The 19,095-nt window shown below is 45.4% G+C and overlaps 2 protein-coding genes across 13 annotated transcripts in view; both read right to left on the minus strand.

Annotated features, from left to right (window-relative positions):
- Nucleotides 1–36: 36 nt before the first annotated feature.
- Nucleotides 37–2,018, minus strand: rep15 (RAB15 effector protein). The gene is made up of 2 exons (XM_074631561.1): nt 1,740–2,018; nt 37–1,635 (listed from the first exon to the last, which is right to left on the minus strand). Exons 1-2 carry the CDS (start codon nt 2,016–2,018, stop codon nt 1,090–1,092), a joined length of 825 nt encoding a protein of 274 aa, XP_074487662.1. The 3' UTR covers nt 37–1,089.
- The window catches only part of ppfibp2b (PPFIA binding protein 2b), a 112,487-nt gene continuing 95,342 nt past the window's right edge, over nt 1,951–19,095 (minus strand). For 11 of the 12 annotated variants that reach the window (XM_074631514.1, XM_074631513.1, XM_074631511.1 and 8 more), the window contains 9 exons: nt 16,232–16,373; nt 15,942–16,061; nt 15,202–15,352; nt 14,242–14,353; nt 14,070–14,158; nt 13,743–13,865; nt 11,966–12,091; nt 11,690–11,878; nt 9,338–10,268 (listed from right to left, as the gene is read on the minus strand). In XM_074631514.1, coding sequence (XP_074487615.1) covers nt 10,029–10,268; nt 11,690–11,878; nt 11,966–12,091; nt 13,743–13,865; nt 14,070–14,158; nt 14,242–14,353; nt 15,202–15,352; nt 15,942–16,061; nt 16,232–16,373 — 1,292 coding nt within the window. In that variant the 3' untranslated portion in view covers nt 9,338–10,028. Of the gene's footprint in view, nt 2,069–2,376; nt 2,446–7,588; nt 7,655–9,337; nt 10,269–11,689; nt 11,879–11,965; nt 12,092–13,742; nt 13,866–14,069; nt 14,159–14,241; nt 14,354–15,201; nt 15,353–15,941; nt 16,062–16,231; nt 16,374–19,095 lie in introns of those variants that run through there. The other variant, XM_074631519.1, reaches the window with a different exon arrangement.

Consider the following 19,095-nt stretch of genomic DNA (forward strand, 5'->3'; position numbering starts at 1 on the left):
AACATGTTTACATGCTGTAATGTTAAAAAAAAAAAACTTTATTTTCCTCATACTGTCTGCCTGAATATGCCTGTATTTACCCTCTTGTCTGAAACGCTCTGTTTTAGCTCATTTTGACGGAATTACAACAGAATTGCGTTGCTAGGCAACAGCTTGGGTTCATGTTTACTTCCTGTCAGCTGATGACATTCACATACACTGCAACCAGGAATAAACTGGGACACATTTAGAATGTTTACGTTTAAATCTGTGTAAAGGGTCTAAATATTGTATATTTGTGACATCACGAATGGGCAGAAATCCTGACCGCTTGTTTCAAATGCAGAGTTTCTGAATACGGGCTGTGTATATTTCCCTGTGGATTGAGTGTTTCGATACTTTCACGGTATTTATATAGGATTCAAGCCTGCTTTATAATAAAAAAAAACGTGAAAATCTCACTTTTTTTTAATATGGGACCTTTAAAGAAATAATGAATGAATCGGAATAAGTCACAAGAGATTGCTGATACCAGCTAATACACAGGCCGACGTGAATAAGGGGAGTACCGGCACTTATTTTGTTTTCCACTTCAAGCGCTGACACACACTATAAATATCACAAGCAAATAAAGAGAACTGATTAAAACATATTTTCTGCAAAACACATTCACACACTGCATTGGGACCTGCCTAGCTTTCCAGTTACCCACTAAATCTTTAAGCACTATGTTATGCTGTTTAAGAAGTGGACAAACTGAAATGGTACGATGAAAGCAGCTCTTTAAAGACGCAGGTACTGTAACTGCAGTAGTCTTGGTCTTGTTTTTTAAATGATGTGTGAGTTGCTAGATTAAGTTGTTAGAGAACAGGACTCCAAGTAAAAAGCAGAACACTTGTTAAGTGACTTAGTTATAAAAAAGCACCATCAGCAACTGGGATAGATTGAAAATAACCAGAATCTTCTCTCAAAGGCCTTCTACTTTATCAAACTCAACATCTTAGTAGGTCTGGAGGTCTGGAACAGCATCTACAGTTCTACCACATAAAGTTGTATTACTGTATCACTGTATCGTGCTATTGGCTGTTGAATATTACGAGTCCCTTTGGTTCAGCTGAATTTAATCATGAGAGTGAGAGGGTCTCCCTCTTTGTTGGTGACAATGGCCTGCATCATTCCTGAAGGTGTGTGGAGATACCTTGAGCCTTTAAAGAAGTTCTCAATAAAAGCTCTATCGATCTTTTCGCACTTCCCAATGGCCGCCTCGAAGTTGTTGCTGAGGACGCCGTAGATATTGCCCTTGTCGCTTTTCTTCCCCAAGAACAAGAACAGGGCGTAGCAGTCCTTGCCGATGGAGGCGCAGAAGTCCACCATCTTCTCATACATGGTCTTGTTGCTGGAATGCTCTTGGGCGATCTGGACGGACTCGCTGAGGGCCTCCGGGGGGAAGCCGTTCTCCTCGACGTCCTCCCTGTCGGGCAGGTGCAGGACCTGCACCGCGATCTGGATCTTAGGGTTCTTGGTGGGCTTCTCCAGCACGGCCCAGACCCAGTCAGGCCCCAGGAGGATGCGCTGCTCGGGCGTCATGGCCGTGCAGTTGAAGGTGTCCGTCATGTTGAGGCTGACGCTCTGAGTGATGTAGGTCATCAGGAAGACCTGTTGGGAGGACGAGATGTTTTTAAAGGCCACTTAAAAGAAATGCTGTGAAATTCTAAAGGGGTACTGTCTTCAGTTTTCTTTGGAAGTATAAAGTTACCTACCTGAGTGAGCACTTCAGGGCTCGGGTGGAACTTGTCCTCTGGGTCTTTGAAGAGGAGGTATTCTTGAGTTCTGGATGAGGCGGTGGTGATGCAGTCGTTGAACAGAGTTATGAAATTGTTGGGTTTGGCAGCGGGGGGCCTCAGTGTGGAGAAGATGCTCGGTCGAGGGGACATGCTCAGATCATTGGAGGCACGGCTGGGGGAGCCACGCTTAAAAGAGGAGAAGAAGTTGAAGTTCTGGAAGGGGTTAGAAGCAGGTTTGGTGATGTTCTGGCCCATGGTGGACTGATTATGGAGGACGGAGATCAGAGGGTGGTCTCCCTGATACACTGGAAAGATAGAATTTGTACCATTAGAGTATAAAGTGTAATCTGGCATGAAGATATGGTTGGTAAACATTAAGTATTTTGATAGTTGTGTTCTTGAGGTAAAGAAGAAAACCCTTATCTGTATTAATACTGTCCTGCCATATGGAACCATTGCTACTGTCATTTAACAGTGAAACATGACTATTTTTCCATGTTGCATATTAAAAATCTACCAATTTTCTGTCCACCTATGCAATGCACTAACACAGTAGGAATAACATTGTTTGATTTCAAGAAAAAAAAAAGATGGGTTTTCAAAAAATACTCACCAGGACGGGTCTGGAAGGTTCTGTAGTTCCAAGTACACTACCTGGCCTCTGCTCCTGTCCCCTGCCCTGCTGAGATACACAGGGTGTGTACGGTGCTGTATGTGAAGCTCAGTCTTCAGTCTCCTGACATGTACAGAACTTTCAGTAGAATAAAGAGAATTTCCCATCCCAGGTTTCTGCTGACAGTGTTAGCACGGGGTGTGGTGCTTGTAACTTTTCAAGTTTTAGGTAAGTCAACAAAGGGGTGGGGGGTAAGCCTGAAGGGTTTGATGGGCAAACAAAATACTTAACTGTCTCTCTTCAAAAGGAAGCGCAAACGAGCTTTTAGTTTGGCTCTCACAGTACAATAGTGCTGTAATGTCACGTTAGAGAATGAGAGGGGAGTTTCACTTCAAATTCATGAATGGGGGGTGGCTGGATGCTTAGGAGGGACTTAAGGGTCACATATGACGTTTATTGTTCTTGTTAAAATTCCAATTTTGACCAATAGGACCTCATCTTTTCGTGTGGTAGTCCAGCTGTAGGAGCGTCCAATGGTTTTACTATACCAGTGTGTAAATGCAGGGAAGCACATACTGTATTATATTAGCCTGAGTTTACTTTCCAAATCCCTTAACATGAACTGTTGACCACTCAGAGGACCAAACACAACAATCCCTACTATACTATTCTGTTATTTGTGCAGCCATGTGCATATACTTAGTAAAAGTAGGTTTTGATTTCTACGTCTTCCCTAAGTGGACAGGGCCACTTAAACGATGCTTGAAAAAAGTGCTGTCCACTAGCATATACAGTATACAGTATACAGTACAGTAGGGGAGTACTTGGTCAAATGAACCATTAAGTCCTGATTAAGAAGTCCTGAAAAAATAGTCCCCTCTAGGAATGCACCGATACCAGTATCGGGTATCGGCTCCGATACTGTGCTCATGTACTCGTACTCGCAATACGGCTCCGATACAACGGCACCGATACCACTTTACGGTGGTGCGCCCGACCCCGCTGGGCCGGGATCCCACCTCAGTCGCCACGCACCGGCCGTCACTTTCATTGCGCCACAGGGTTTTGCTTGCACCCTCTGAGTTGCGCGCAAGACAGGTCGGGTGGGATGCCGACATCGCCGCAGACCCCTGGCGCCTTTTAAGTGGGCCGAGCCCCGATCTGGCGGCACGATGCGGTTGGGGCGCACTGAGGACAGTGAGCCCCGGTTGACAGTCGCACTGGGAGCAGGGAGCCTCGTCACGGTGTGGCGAGTTCTGGGCGGGGAGCGCTGTAAAGCTGCGGCCGTGAGCCACCTTCGCCCCGAGCCTTTCCAAGCCGACCTAGAGCCGGTCGCGGCGCGCCGCCTCGTATGCGGGACTCTCCAGCCTGCTGTGTGTCACTCACACCCTCCAGCTGGCTGTTAACGAGGGTCTTTTGGCACAGAGAAGTACTCGGTATCGGCGAGTACCCAAATGTAAGTACTTGTACTTGTACTCGGTCTGAAAAAAAGTGGTATGGGTGCATCCCTAGTCCCATCATTTTAAATTGTTGAAACAACACAAGTTCTTTAGTGGCCTGTTAGAGAGTTTATTAACGTAAACACATAACACAAAAATCTATCTTTGATAAGGATTCCTTTTACCCCCCAAACCCTGATAAACTCATCTGTCTCTTTGGCTCTATGCTATGTTCACCAGCTAGTCTCTAACTGTGTCTGTCTGCTGTTTGGTGCTGAGCAGGTAGTGTAAAGTGTGTTTATCGACTTTTTCAATGAAAACAGCTGCCTGATGTGGCTGGAACAAGGTTGACAAGCTAAAGTTGTGGGAGGTGAAACCAAAAGAATGAGCTAAAAGATGCTAAAAAAGCTCTAAGGGGAACTGTGGAGTCTCACACATTTATTTGATCCACATTTGATATAAAAATATTGATTAGTGCAGCTTTATTCATTCAGAATTGTAACAATGATATGTACTAGGTTCAGTTGAACAAATGATGTAATGGGGACACTGTTCCTAAATATATCTGGTATTTCTGGACTGGATCATTTTGACCTTCTATGTATTAGTTTGGCCTGAATGGAAGTTGAAACATTTTCCATCTTTCTGATGCTGCTAAATCCTCCCCAACTTTCTTCTGGCATTTTATGTACTGATTAGTTGTTGGATGCTAATCTTTAACTACGAGATCACTGATCCTGTCTTTCAAACTGACCTGTAGACTGTCCCCGGACACATCGCCCACCTGCCTTCAGGTCATTTCATTATCTCCAGTGTCTAGGCTCTTTCTGTCCTGTCACTGATGTAACCTGACCCACCAGATGTTATTTTACACTGAACCATCTGAGAAGCCGTCATTGGAAACTGTTTCTATTTCAAATTTATTTACGTATTTTCAATACTTGGCCGGTGACTGAATGAACAGTCAAACTCAATCAGTCAAACTCTTGCTGAAGCCAGTCGGGAGAAGAGTGAGAACATCTCCTTCAGTGCTGTTCTTTGCTCTTCCTTCAGTGGAGAAATACTCTCCAGTTCTGATAGAACTGATGTTAATGCAGCATCTACGCTAACCTCTTCAGGAGCCTCCATCGTTGTTTAGAACAACCGCCTCTCCGTGTCTCACACACCTAAGCCACGCCTGTAGCTGCCAGTAGGTCCTAACAGAACGCTGAGTGGTCCGTGCTTTGGCTTGCCTGACACAAACGCATTACTTGAAGCCTGACAAGATGGATTTTCATGTGATATGTGATCCTGCGATTCTCACGTTATCTCATGACATTGTGAGAATCTCTGACGTGTCATGGGTCTGCTTCTTATGAAGACTAGTGGCGTTCGCGTCTGCGCTCTCCGAGTGCCATTCTAGTTACTACTGAATCTTTCCCTGCTGAAATAATGCAACTCATTTCAACAAAGTAACGTGGGTAAGTGTTTGTCCTGTTCAGCCTTTTCACATACGGCCTCCTCTGAGAAGATCTAACAGTTGTAACAATATGTCATTTCAACATGATCATGTTGAGGAGCTCAACACAACCGCCATTATGTGTGTGTGTGTGTGTGTGTGTGTGTATGTGTGTGTGTGTGTGTGTGTGTGTTTCTTTCCTTGCCATCGATTGAATCAGTTTTCAATCTGGCTCTACTCTGATCTGAAGTGGCTGACCATTGTGCTTAAATTCTTGTTCCCTCTTTCATCATAGATTCCATAAAATATATTATACTCTGTATGTCAAATGATTGCTATGAAACATTCTCCCCCTTTGACATACCAGTACAGTATATGCAGTGTACAGTATGATCATTTGAGGGTACATTGCATAGGGAAACAAGGAAAGCAGTAAAAAAAAAATACCCCAAAGGCCTAATGAGTAGCAGTTCAGTTCATTATTGTAGAAATAAAAAAAAAAGATGTTTGTAAGCAATGATTGTTTTCCACATTGTGTTAGTCCACCGGTGTTCCTCAGTCCTCTACAGTGGGACTTCAGAGTGACGGTTGGTGTTACGTGAGATATCAGCGGATAGTAGAAGTAGAAGTAGAAGTATCAGCTCCACACTGCGGTGTTAGGCGGGGCTTGAGGTACAGTGCAGGTGTCTGATTGGTTGCTGCTGTACACGTCTCGGGGTCATTGTCCTTCAAACCAGCGCCGTCTGAGACCGCCTCAGCTCCTTCTGCAGCTCGTCTTGGCTGAGCAGGTACTGGAAGCAAAGCATCATGGGAGTGGTAATGGGTTAGATAGCTGGGAGTTGGTGTTTGCCACTGAGCTGGGATCAGTTAAGTATATATGGGGAAATTGTAAAACACATACGACCATCACAGACTGTTATTTATTAAACTTTGACTTCAGAGGAAACAATGGCAAGGGTTGATGGGAAATGTGGTCCTGCTTTTGAGGGCAGTACCTTAAGGAAGTCCTTCCAACGGTGTCAACAGAGGCCTCATTTGTTATTGAAAATGGTACCAGTTATGTCTAAAGTGCTACACATAACATGTAGCACTGCAGGATGTTATGAGGAAAACGTATCCCAAGTCAGAGCACAAGCAGCTTCACAGCAGAGTTAAGGAACAATAAGCAGATAATTTGACTCGTCATAGCATGAAAACACAGGTGGTACTAATACAGCTACTTGATCATTCCACACTACGATATGTCAGAGACTATACTTCGTATATATTGAACATGTTTAATATTTACGATTTGAGATTGTTGCGGCCAGGATGGACTTCCGAGCCGATAGGGGGATGTAAAAAACACTCTTACCATACTTCACACCACAGGAACATCTGGAAAGATAATCTTTATAACCATCAAAAGATCAGGGCTTTGCTGACGATTGTCGGGAGGAGGGGGAATCGGGCCCAAATTCAGATTGATTCTCGTGTAGTGTGTACCCGGCATAAGCCAGCATGCACAATACAGGACCCTGGAGCTAGCAACCCTACACAGAACAGAAGGCAGCCATTATTAAAATTATGAATTACACCTGTGCCCTTCCTGGTATGACATCTCAAAATGTCTGCTGGGAAAAAGCTGTATTTTCTCAGTATCAGTCTGTTTATCAGTCCATTAGTTCAGGCCACATGGGAAGAATACAACGTGGAATTTCTGAAATAACAAATGAAAGTTTTAACTGAGAATGTCGTCCGTTTGCTCTTCGTGATCCCATATCGTGCTCATTTTCAGGTACATACTTGTATTTTGTGTTTCTACTAAAACATGTTTACGTGCTGTAATGTTAAAAAAAAACTTTGTTTTCCTCATACTGTCTGCTTGAATATACCTGTATTTATCAAAAAATAACAAATGTAGGAATGATTTCATCTTTACAGGTTCTGAGACTGAATATTTCACTTTGAAATGAAACTCTTTCAATAGTAATGAAATAATAGGGTCATATTTATTCCTCTGAGATCTCAAGGCTCAGCTGGATCACTGGAGACATTTGTGGTTTTACATGTTTTTGATCCAAAGCCTCGGGGTTCAATTACTCGGATGACTTGAGCAAACACGGCGGGAGCAAAAGAACCAAAACTGGCATCTGCCTGATATCAGCAGACCTGAAGTAGCAGCGAGCAGGTTTCACTCCTGAAGTCGTCGTATTACTTGTTTTAATGGGCTTCTCCCTCAGATAAACTCCACAGTTCTTCCATCTGAGTGACTCAAACTTGTGTTAGAAGCGATGAGGAGCGGCTATTGGTGTGTGAAGTCATTAACCAGCAGCTGGTGTGTGTTGGTGCTTACTGTGAGGTTGTTGATGCTTTCAGACAGAGCTTCTATTTGCAACATGGTACCCTCTGTGATCGCCATCTGCAACACACACACACACACACACACACACACACATAACCCATGATAATGATCACAGACATTAACAATGATGAGTTTCTGAGGCTTTGCTATATGGCGATGAATCAAATTAGCATTTGTGTAAGTACACAGAAGTGTACTATACATCACTGAGTGTGACTCAGTCAGCAGGCAGCTGCAGATACAGTCCTCATGCATTACTTCCCATGTCATCTTTAACAGGGTTACCATGGTAATGGACAGTAGCCATCTTGGCTCAGATTGGTCCGCCGACGCTGAAGCTGGTGTCATAGCCAGCCATGACAGCCACCATGATGATGATGATGAGGATGATGATGATGATGATGATGAAAGCAGGTTAGTGGATGAAGCATGCTGTCCACATCTGTTTGTCTTTATTACCTCCTTCCAAGGCCGAGGTTATGTTTTCACCGGCGTTGGTTCGTGTGTTTGTTTGTTTGTCTGTCTGTTAGCAGGATTATTCCAAAAGTTTGCGATGGATTTGAATGAAATCGCTGATACCGAGTACCGACACCGAGTACCGATACGAGTACTTCTCTGTGCCAAAAGACCCTCGTTAACAGCCAGCTAGAGGGTGTGAGCGACACACGGCAGGCTGGAGAGTCCCGCATACGAGGCGGTGCGCCGCGACCGGCTCTAGGTCGGCTTGGAAAGACTCGGGGCGAGGGTGCTCCCCGGGGCCGTGGCCAAAGTGCTCGCTGCGCCCTCTCTCCCCGCCGGGGAGGGACGGGGCCCCCTGCTCCCGGTGCGACTGTCAACGGGACGGACAGTCCTTAGTAAGCCCCAACAACTCAGGTCGGGGCTCGGCCCACGTAAAAGGCGCCAGGGGTCTGCGGCGATGTCGGCAACCCACCCGACCCGTCTTGAAACACCAAGGAGTCTAACGCACGCGTGAGTCAGAGGGTGCAAGCAAAACGCCGTGGCGCAATGAAAGTGAGGGCCGGCGCGCGCCGGCTGAGGTGGGATCCCGGCCCCGCGGAGTCGGGCGCACCACCGGCCCGTCACGCTGCCGTAAAGTGGTATCGGTGCTGTTGTATCGGAGCCGTTTTGCGAGTACGAGTACATGAGCACAGTATCGGACCCGACACCCGATACTGGTATTGGTATCGGTGCATCACTAAACAATCCATTAGATTTTGGTGGCGATCCGGATCATCATTAAGGATTCCGATCAGCCTGAGCATTATAACACATGCACAGTGTAACTGATGATGCGTGGATGACGCGTAACCCCGCCTCCTTCTGAGAGCAGAGAGATACGTGTGTGGATGTGTGGTGAGACTCCGAGGTGCGGGAGCTGCTCGCTGTCCCGTTCTCTTTATACATTTATGGTCCGTCTGCCGTGAGAAAGAAAAAAAACGGTCGATGACGGGATGACAGACAACGTAGTGTAACGTTATACAGACATCCGCCGATACGTTACACGGAAACACACCGTGTTAATAATAAGCCGACCACCTCACGGTACCGCCAGCTGTGATCTGTGATCTGTTTTTAAAGTCAGGCACCTTGGCGGAGGTCTGCGCTCTCCGAGTGCCATTCTAGTCTGTAGGAGTGATATTGATTTAATAAGAGAAATACAGGACACAGTGTATGCTTCCTGAAGAAAATACATGTCCCTAATATGACCTGTCTGCCTTTTGTGTAGAAAGAAGGAATCAGTTTTTACACACGTATGATTTTGTTTATTAAATGATTTGATAAATCTTGTTACATTTACATGACCACATGTAAGCTTCCTTTAGTGGAGCAGGATTTTCTCTCCTATAAAAATACTATTTCAGCAAATATGAAAATAACAGTACAAAAGGACCAGCTCAGGTTCAAACTAAACATGCTACTTTATAATTAGCTCTGCAATGACATAAATATTAAATAAAAGCCCTCCATAATATTATGCAAATATTGCACACGTTCATCTCAGAACTGCATTGAACTGGAAAATGATGCGATGGCGGATTCACACATATAAAATCATCTAATGGTGGTGGACAAACGTTAGAGCGATGGCTTAATACTATACAAGGGATATCCATGTACACTTTAGTATGGATTACAGGAAGTGATGTCACAGGAAGTGATGTCCAGAGAGATGCTGTGTTCTCTGATGAGGAGTTAGATCATGGCACAGGTTTGAGGCGGCGGTAGGGTTAGTTAGCGTGTAGATTCATGGTCTCAGTAGGAGCAGCTGACTGGTCCACTCTGAATCTCTTCACTCATAAGGCACGGGGGGGTTAGAGGAGCAGGCTGAGGTATTATTATGGGGCCGCAAGCAAAGTAGTAGCAGTGACAGCTGATTGGTTGACGGAAAGCATGTCGATACGGTATCGCCATGTCGTTGTCACAGCCGTTGTCACGGTGATGGGTCGGCTCTGCCGTCGTCGAGCCCCACCTGGTCCCTGCAGCGGTCGGGCTCTCTGTCCAGGATCGGACTCAGGCCTCTGAAGCCGGCGTACGGCCGCACATGCACCCCGTTCGCCGCAGACTGTCCCGACTGAGGCGAGGACGACTCGATTGGACACACATAGTCCGTGGATTCGTCCAGCCGCCTCCTCCTGAGGTGAGTCAAGGTAGAGAAGCCCAACTTCTTCGGCTGCAAGAACAAGACATGAACAAGGGATGTGATATATGATAGGACTGAATCACAGCTGAGGAACAAAAAATATAACATCATGGAGTGGTTAAGATCTGATCTGATAATAATAATCATTTTAGTTTATTACAACTTATTTTTGGAGTTTTGGCTATCATTTAGTATTTTAACAACTTTAAAAGATTTGCTCTAATCACTTTTTACATTAAAATCAATTTTTATTGTTGCACACAGTGAAAATGATCCTCTGCATTTAGGAGCAGTAGGCAGCTACTATACAGCGTCCGGGGGGCAGTTTTGGGGTGGGGAGGGGGTGGTGCCTCGGCAGTGCCCACAAGGCAAATTGGCACCTCTCCAGCTCCTCTCCAGTCCACATTCTGCACTTGGTCCATGTGGGGACTTGAACTGGCAACCCTCCGGTTCCCACGCCAAGTTCCCACGGACTGAGCTACTGCCGCCCAACTGACTCATTCAGGCTGCAGGTCCCGTCAGCTCTATGGAGCTCTGTGAGTACAATATAAGGTATGTACAAAGACGTTATGTATTGGTGTATCCGACGCCGCCAAGTACCGCCACAGACTGTCCAGGAGCTCACTGATGACCTGATCCAGGTCGGGGAGGAGAACCCCCAGGACACCATCCGCCGACTCATCAGGAGCATGCCCAGACGTTGTCGGGAGTGCATACAGGCACGCGGGGGCCGTACACACTACTGAGTCACATTATGAGTTGCCGTGATGAAATTCAAGCAAGTTGGAACAGCCTGTGACTTCATTTTTTTACTTTGATTTTTGCCGTGATTTTTGAATAAAGACCTCAGTGGGTTGATGATTTTGGTTTCCATTGACCGTCGTTACTTCATTTTGTTCTCAACTAATTATACAATGTACATCAGTAAAGATTTTCAACTTGAATAATTTGCTCATCGAGATCTGATGTGTTATTTAAGTGTTCCCTTCATTTTTTTAGAGCAGTCTATCTGGAAGCAGTGTCTTCTTGTCTCCATACTGTAGCGGCTTACACAGAAGTGTCCTCTAAGCTTGCTCTTGCTGACTAAAGCCGCTGTGATATTATTACAATTATACTATAGGATATCACCGGGTAGCTGGCTGGTCCTCAGTGAGGAAACACACACACACACACACACACACACACACAAACACACACACACACACACATCAGCGTATGTGCACACAGGAGCACAGCTGAGGCTGTGGTCGGTCCCATGTTTACTCTGCTCTCATGGCTTAAACTCACTGAAGGGCTCAGAGCTTAAAGCGAGCTGACACACCCGGGTTTCTCCTCGGATTAAGGTGCTTTCTCTCTACACATGCAGGAAGAGAACAGTGTGTTCTCTTCACGCTAGTAGCCTCCTTCCTCTTCCACTCCGTATAGTGGTGCTTGCTCATGTATTATCTTACCTTGACTTTAGCTGTGATGCTGAGCGGGCTGTACCCTGCTGCCTCGGTGTACTCCCTCTTCTCCTGATGAGCTTGTGCTCCCACCAGGCTGTTGAAGTTGGTGGTTAGGTGGCGTCTCAGCAGTGTTTTCTGAGCAGGGATGTTCAGCAGCATGGCCAGTGTGTCCGAGCTAAACCGAGGTTCCAGCATCTGTGACGGGAGAGATGTATTTAACGTCCTTTCTGTAGCGTTTTGGGGTTTTTTTGTCCCATAAACTGTGCGATCATGTGTACTCACGAGCAGCCCTCCGTGCACGCCGCTGCCCCTCAGGTTGGGTGCGTACTCTGCCAGATCCACAGATCTCAGCCACTCCATGACTCGGTGGTTGGACCACTGGACCACCTCACTGGGAGTGAACTGATTCTGAAACACACACAAATGCATGCATGTTTTAGATTTTTTTTTAAATTTAGACAATTTTATTTTCTAAAATATGTTTTCTTAAACGTACATTCAAACATCTAAAAACTGTAGCACTGCATTCAAAAACGGTTAGCACCCATTTAAACATTACATGATGTGGAGTTAAAGGTCCCATATCGTGCTCATTTTCAGGTTCATACTTGTATTTTGTGTTTCTACTAGAACATGTTTACATGCTGTAATGTTCAAAAAACAATTTATTTCCCTCATACTGTCGGCCTGAATATACCTGTATTTACCCTCTGTCTTAAACGCTCCATTTTAACGCATTTCGACGGAATTGCAACGGAATTGCGTTGCTAGGCAACAGCATGGGTCCATGTTTACTTCCTGCCAGCTGATGACATTCACATACACAGCAACCAGGAATAAACTGGGACACATTTAGAATGTTTACATTTAAAATTGTGTAAAGGGTCTAAATATTGTATATTTGTGACATCACAAATGGACAGAAATCCTGACAGCTTTTTTCAAATGCAGAGTTTCTGAATACGGGCTGTGTGTATTTCTCTGTGGATTGAGCGTTTCGATACTTTCACAGTATTTATACAGGACTTAAACCTGTTTTATAATAAAAAAAACATGAAAATCTCACTTTTTTATAAATATGGGACCTTTAAGTTAAACCAAGGGAAGTTTATTTCTTTAATAATTCAACGTGCTGTATGGCATTAAGATAAGGTATCAAAGAAACACAAGGTAATATAAAAAGGCACATATTAATAGGATTTTTAAAAAGAAAAATAACATGGGAAGGAAATAGGCTAAACTGTGAAATACAGAGAGCTTTCCCTGGCGGTGGTAGGCTCAATCAGCATCGTGTGAACTTGTTTTTCTTGAATATAACACACGTTTATTTATATGTGAAAGTCCTGCGCTCCAGCTTTAAAGACTCAATTTATAAGGAACAAGAGTTTGGAGCAGGATCAAATGGAGCGGGAGATGGACAGGCGGTTCTGTGCGGCGTCGACAGTTATGCAGGCGCTGTACCGGACCGTCGTGGTGAAGAGGGAGCTGAGCCGGAAGGCGGAGCTCTCGATTTACCGCTCCATCTACGTTCCAACCCTCACCTATGGTCATGAGCTTTGGGTAGTGTCCGAAAGAATGAGATAGCGAATACAAGCAGCTGAAATGAGCTTCCTTCGTAGGGTGGCTGGGCTCAGCCTTAGAGATAGGGTGATGAGCTCAGACACCTGGAGGGAGCTCGGCTCGGAGTAGAGCCGCTGCTCCTTTGTGTCGAAAGGGGGCCAGCTGAGGTGGTTCAACATCTGATTAATGATTTTCCAGGCACATCCGCCTGGTGCCTGGAAACACGCTGCATCTGGTCTGGCCTAGGAACGCCTCGGCGTCCCCCAGGAAGAGCTGGAACGTTGCTGGGGATCGGGACGTCTGGAATACTCTGCTGAGCCTGCTGACCCGGATAAGCGGAATGCAATGGATGGAGAGTTTGGAGCAGACCTTCTAGTTTCTAGACCTTCTAGTTTGTTCAGATATGTGGTGCATAGAAACATAGAAACATAGAAACACTGCTCAAGAAGCCAAAAAACAGCTCGTCTTTAAACAAACACACACACGCACACCTACTGACCTCGTTGCTGGGTCTGCGTTTGAGGCAGCTGGAGTTGAACTTGTTGACATGGAGAACATGAATGGCACACTTGATGCTGAGGTGATGCAGCTGGCTGGTCACTTTAAGGAATAACAAGTCATTCTGAGATGGAGGCAAGACAGAAGGAGAGAAGAGAAAGTGAGCATCTACGGTAGTCTCTGCATTCACGTTTTTTTGGTATGTCAAGTTTTGAATTCATGTATCATCTGAAAGATAACCCACGCTCCCTGATTCCCCCTTGAACCCTGATGGTTGAAACTTTGAAGCAGTGTGACCGATCATTTTGATCGTCAGTTACAAACTGACCACAGTGAGGTACTGCAGCATCTGCCCATCAACTCTCCCGTCATTAAACTGGTCTTTGTATTGAGGAAGTCCGATGTCATCGAGCCAACCTTTGGAACAGAAGATATCACAGTTTGAATGGAAGTGAACTTCAGAGTGAAGTGATTTTAAGTGTGTGATTTTCAGTGCGTACGGGTGACCCAGATGTAATCGAGCTCTGCAGACTTCTCCGGCTGCCTGCTGCTCGACGCCTTGATGGCCAGCTGGAGCTTCTTCCTGTGGAGCGGATTCTTCATCGCCAGCTCCTGCGGACACAGTGAGAGAATAACCTGTTTCATCTGGTCACAGTTACTTCCATCTTACAGATGAAACCTACAGCTTCACCTGAGAAAGAAAGAATTTACTGTAGCACCGTTACTTCCGTGGCTGTGTGGCGTGGTGGCTGTGTGGCATGGTGGCTGCGTGATTCACGCGTCGGGTGTTCACACCAGCTGCGTTGCAGCTGCTTGTCGGTTGCGTTTCTGCTGCTGCAGCTGCTGCTGTCAGCCCTTTCTTTCTACATAGAGTTTGCCTTTTAATGGCCATTTCATTTCATTATAAATATCATTTATATTTATTTTAGACAGAAAGGTTAAGAAACGTGTGGTAATTTGTAAATAATAGTAATAATCCACAATTAAAACTCTGTACTATATTCATTCATGGAGCTTTCCAAGTCACTGCATGTTCTACAACATTGTCAGGCACATATTTCAGAATGAAAGCCTCGTGTTAACAAATGAAGAAATTCTGTCTACAGAAAAAACGCTTGAGGGCACCCGATGCGTGAATCACGCAGCCGCCACGCAGCCGCCACGCGCTCCTGACGTTCCCTGTGTGTGCCGGACATTAGAGTGAATTATCTAAATGAAATTGTCCTGATGAGAAAGCCCAGAGAGGTGGACAATGTGACAGCGTTGAAGGCGAAACTAACAAGCAGGTTGACGAGCAGAGACAGCCATGGCTAAATGCCAGATAGACAGACAAGACAGCCAACATAACCAGACAGGTAGAACTGACACATGAGCTGACAGGCTGAAAGAATGGAGGGTGATTTTGTCAGACAGATGTGTCGTGAAACCTGCTCCGTACAGAGGAGGTGGTCTGTGTGTACCTTCTCCAGGTCTTGCAGCGTGGCTGACAGTAGAGTATCACCGCCGGTGACCCAGTGGCAAGCGAGAATGCCGTACTGGCCGAGTCCAATCTCCTCGAGCCAGTCGCACACCTGCTCTGTGCTCCACTTACTGAAGGGCATCTTCAGGTCTCTGCCATGGAGAAGAAAAGAGTACAGATTCACACTGAGCAGAGACACGCACAGAATTTAATCTGCGCAATAGATCCAACGTGTCACAAAATGAACTAATTCACTCAAGTCTTTGTACATTTCAGCTCCTTTACAACTTTATTGCCGACCATTTACCAAATAAATATATTGTTGATTTTCAATTTTCAATCCATTATCCCTACCATCCAGGTAGCTGCAGCTTCGAATTCATGTTAGTAAAACATGAGTGGGATGGGGAATCCATCACAAGTGTACATTGAATATCTGCAGTTTTTCTGCATTTTAAACAGACCCGAACACGTGAAGAGAATCATGTCCACTTTGCTGACTATTTCCAAGTAGAAACAGCACATGAATGTAGCATCATGCCTCACATCCCGCAACCAGTAGACAGTAGAGGCTGCCAGTGCTCCTCTACAATCTCACTGTGATTGACAAAGATATGACCCCTTGACTCCATGGTAATAATGCAGGCTAATAAGAGCTGAGGACGACAGTATTCCCTCCCTCTGCTGCAGGAGATATTTAATACACACATAAGATGTGTCAGTATCACTGTGTTTTTATACCGTGTGTTCCCTGAATGGGACAATCTCGCTCCAGCTGTAGCTCTGAAGCCTCCCCTCTTGAACTCCCCCAGCTCAGGGTCGTGACCCTGGGCAGGACTGCCTGACTGGCTGCGACGGATCCTGGGGACAACCAAAACACTGATGATGAGTGTGTGACGGGAAAATGGAAAAAGGGAAAGGGACTGAGATAATGTGGCAACGTGACAGCAAAACAAAAAGATATTGTTAATGTTATTGTTAACTACTCTACTGTATGTGCATATATATATATATATATCTTCAAAACTTACTTCCCCCAGAGTCTTTTAATGCCTCTGTCTCTGTGATTCTTCCTGTTCTCTGGTGAGACGGGGGACTGCTGTCCAGAGTCCACTCCAGAGGACAGGGGGGACTGGTCTGACAGAAGACACTCCTCCAGCTTCTCTGGATGTCCTGCCGGACAAAAACACAACAATAGGAGAGTTGACACACAATGAGGGCTATGAGGGCTTAGAGCATGATGATAGAAGTGTGTGATGGCCGAAAGTGTTTGTTAGCCAGCTTGTTTCCAAAATAAATGACTTGATGCAGCTGTATATGGAGTATCAGATCAGTAGTTGTACATAAACATCTCTACCAGTAATGATTGCTTGAACTGTCCCAGCTTCACGGTGTCATAATGATGCAACAGGAGCCTACTGTTCTCCGCTCGCTCTGAAACTGGAGGCAGTCGTTCTCAATAAACACAATAATGCATGAAGCCTGTGTGATTTCTCTTCTATGCTGTATACACCTGCACTACAAAGAAGTACATTTCACCCTGGGCATAGCATTCACTCATCTCATGTGGAGCTCACTGATCCAACAGGATGGTAACATCACAGAGTTACAGAGTTTATAGGGGTTGAGATGTAATACCCACCACCCTCATAGAGGTCATGTTTGCCAGGAGATCCTGAGACAGAGGAGGTCAGTGAAGGTAGAAGAAAAGCCAGCAGAAATAAAGCAGAAGCCAGGATTAGTCACTCCCTTTATCTCCAAAATAAACACTGTTTACATGTTCAGTGTCTAAAGCAGCAACATGCAAATCTCCGAGCCTCAGGCAGGTGCCAAACTGGGCCAGAAAACTCCGACGGGATCAAGTCTGCTGTTTACATGAAACTGCTATTTGTTCTGCAGTTACTGAGAGAGTGGGAGGTTCTGTATGAGAGATCGACCGGTGCCGACAGGACGACCTGAAGAAGAATGAGGTCATCCCGCACCCGGTTTCTTTCTTGAAACGTTCCCATCAAACGCCTGACCAGAGGCTGAAAAAGAGAAGTTGAACCAAGGTGGTGCTAAAACAAACAATTCTGTTGCCATCTAAATGACGTGTTTGATGGGAAGTTGGGCGATTCTTTTTTATCTGACGCCTGTTTACTTTGAGCAATTGCTCGCCTTGCTCTTTGTCAGCGGTATCCTGCTTCAGACTGTCAGAGAGAGAGAGAGAGAGAGAGTGTGAGAGAGAGAGTGCTGGCTGAGGCGGGAGAGAGCAACGGGGGGCGGGGGGGATGTCAGGTTGCATCTCTGTTTGTTTCCTTTGGATGTCTAAGCTAGTTGAAGTGCACACATCCCTCGCCCTCTCACAGCCCTCTGATGAGCGTCCTGCTGCCAGCGCTGGCTTTGTGCAGGCTGATACACGGCTGGCTGCGAGCTTATATGCCTATTAGCTTTAAGTGTGTGTGAGAGTTTCAGCAAATGCTGATGTGAGAGAGCGGGGGGTTATCTTCCGACAGCTCTCGTGAAGGAGTCCTGATCATCCCGGCTATAGAGCAGCTTGATCCTCTGTGAAAACAGCTCGTCACCCCTGACACCGCTCACCTCCGAGGTAGCGGCTGTCAGTCTGGTGTGACACGAGTCTTATTCATCAGAAAAAGCTTGTTTTGTAATGACTTCAGAGTCAGAGCAACAACTCAGTTCTGGTGACATTTTGAATTAGCATACCGTACCTAAAGCCGGAGCGCTGGCACTCCTGCAGCGAACTGCAGCCACGAACACAAAGACAGGAGGAAGGGAGGAAAGGAAGGAAGGGCACAGAGAAGGAAGCAGTTGGAGCAGAGTTAGTTGATGTTAGTTGAGTTGGAGAGTTATTTAAAAGTTACAGTTTACTTTGGTACATTAAAAGCTCTGTTTAAGAAGATCATTATTTTCCCACTTAAAGCTAGCGTTGGTAATCTTCAGAAACCAGCCGGAGTACACTAGATTTAATAGAAATCATCCCACCTAAAAACCAAGCCCAGTCGGGCCGAATTAAATGATAGGACGGGCTTATTACAGTCCTGAGACGGGCACAGATAGCACATTTCTCACTTTGTTTTGTCAGAGGCCCTGTTCAGATCTGGTATTAACATGTGTCCTACAGCTCTAAGTACAGGTGTGAACGCACTCAAGACGCATTGAGGACGCATTGAGATCGGATCTTTCAGACGACATTCAGAGGTGGTCTGGGCCACATATGACCACATTCTTTTAGCAATGTGAACGCGTATGTGTCCCGGGCCACATTAAAGGTCCCATATCGTGCTTATTTTCAGGTTCATACTTGTATTTTGTGTTTCTACTAGAACATGTTTACATGCTGTAATGTTTAAAAAAACTTTATTTTCCTCATACTGTCTGTCTGAATATAGCTGTATTCACCCTCTGTCTGAAACGCTCCGTTTTAGTGCATTTCAACGGAATTGCAACAGAATTGCGTTGCTAGGCAAAAGGTTTGGTCCATGTTTACTTCCTGTCAGCTGATGTTATTTACATACACTGCAACAGGAAATAAACTGGAACATATTTAGAATGTTTATGTTTAAAACCATGTAATGCTCTAAATATTGTAGATTTGTGACATCACAAATGGACAGAAATCCTAACGCCTTGTTTCAAACGCACAATTTCTGAATACGGGCTGTGTGTGTTTCTCCGTATATTTAGCGTTTTGATATGGTTAAACAGTATTTATATATCACTTAAACCTGCTTTATAATATAAAAGACATGACAATCTCACTTTTTACAATATGGGACCTTTAAGGACCGCCTACTCTACTGACGTCCCGCTGGGATCAGCAGGTTCTCTGAGCTCCTCGTGTGAATAAACAGACAGACACGGGCTCTGGTCTGCCTCACAGCATGGAAACGGCCTC

Source organism: Sebastes fasciatus, chromosome 4 (assembly GCF_043250625.1).
Source record: "Sebastes fasciatus isolate fSebFas1 chromosome 4, fSebFas1.pri, whole genome shotgun sequence".
NCBI classification, from domain to species: Eukaryota; Metazoa; Chordata; class Actinopteri; order Perciformes; family Sebastidae; genus Sebastes; species Sebastes fasciatus.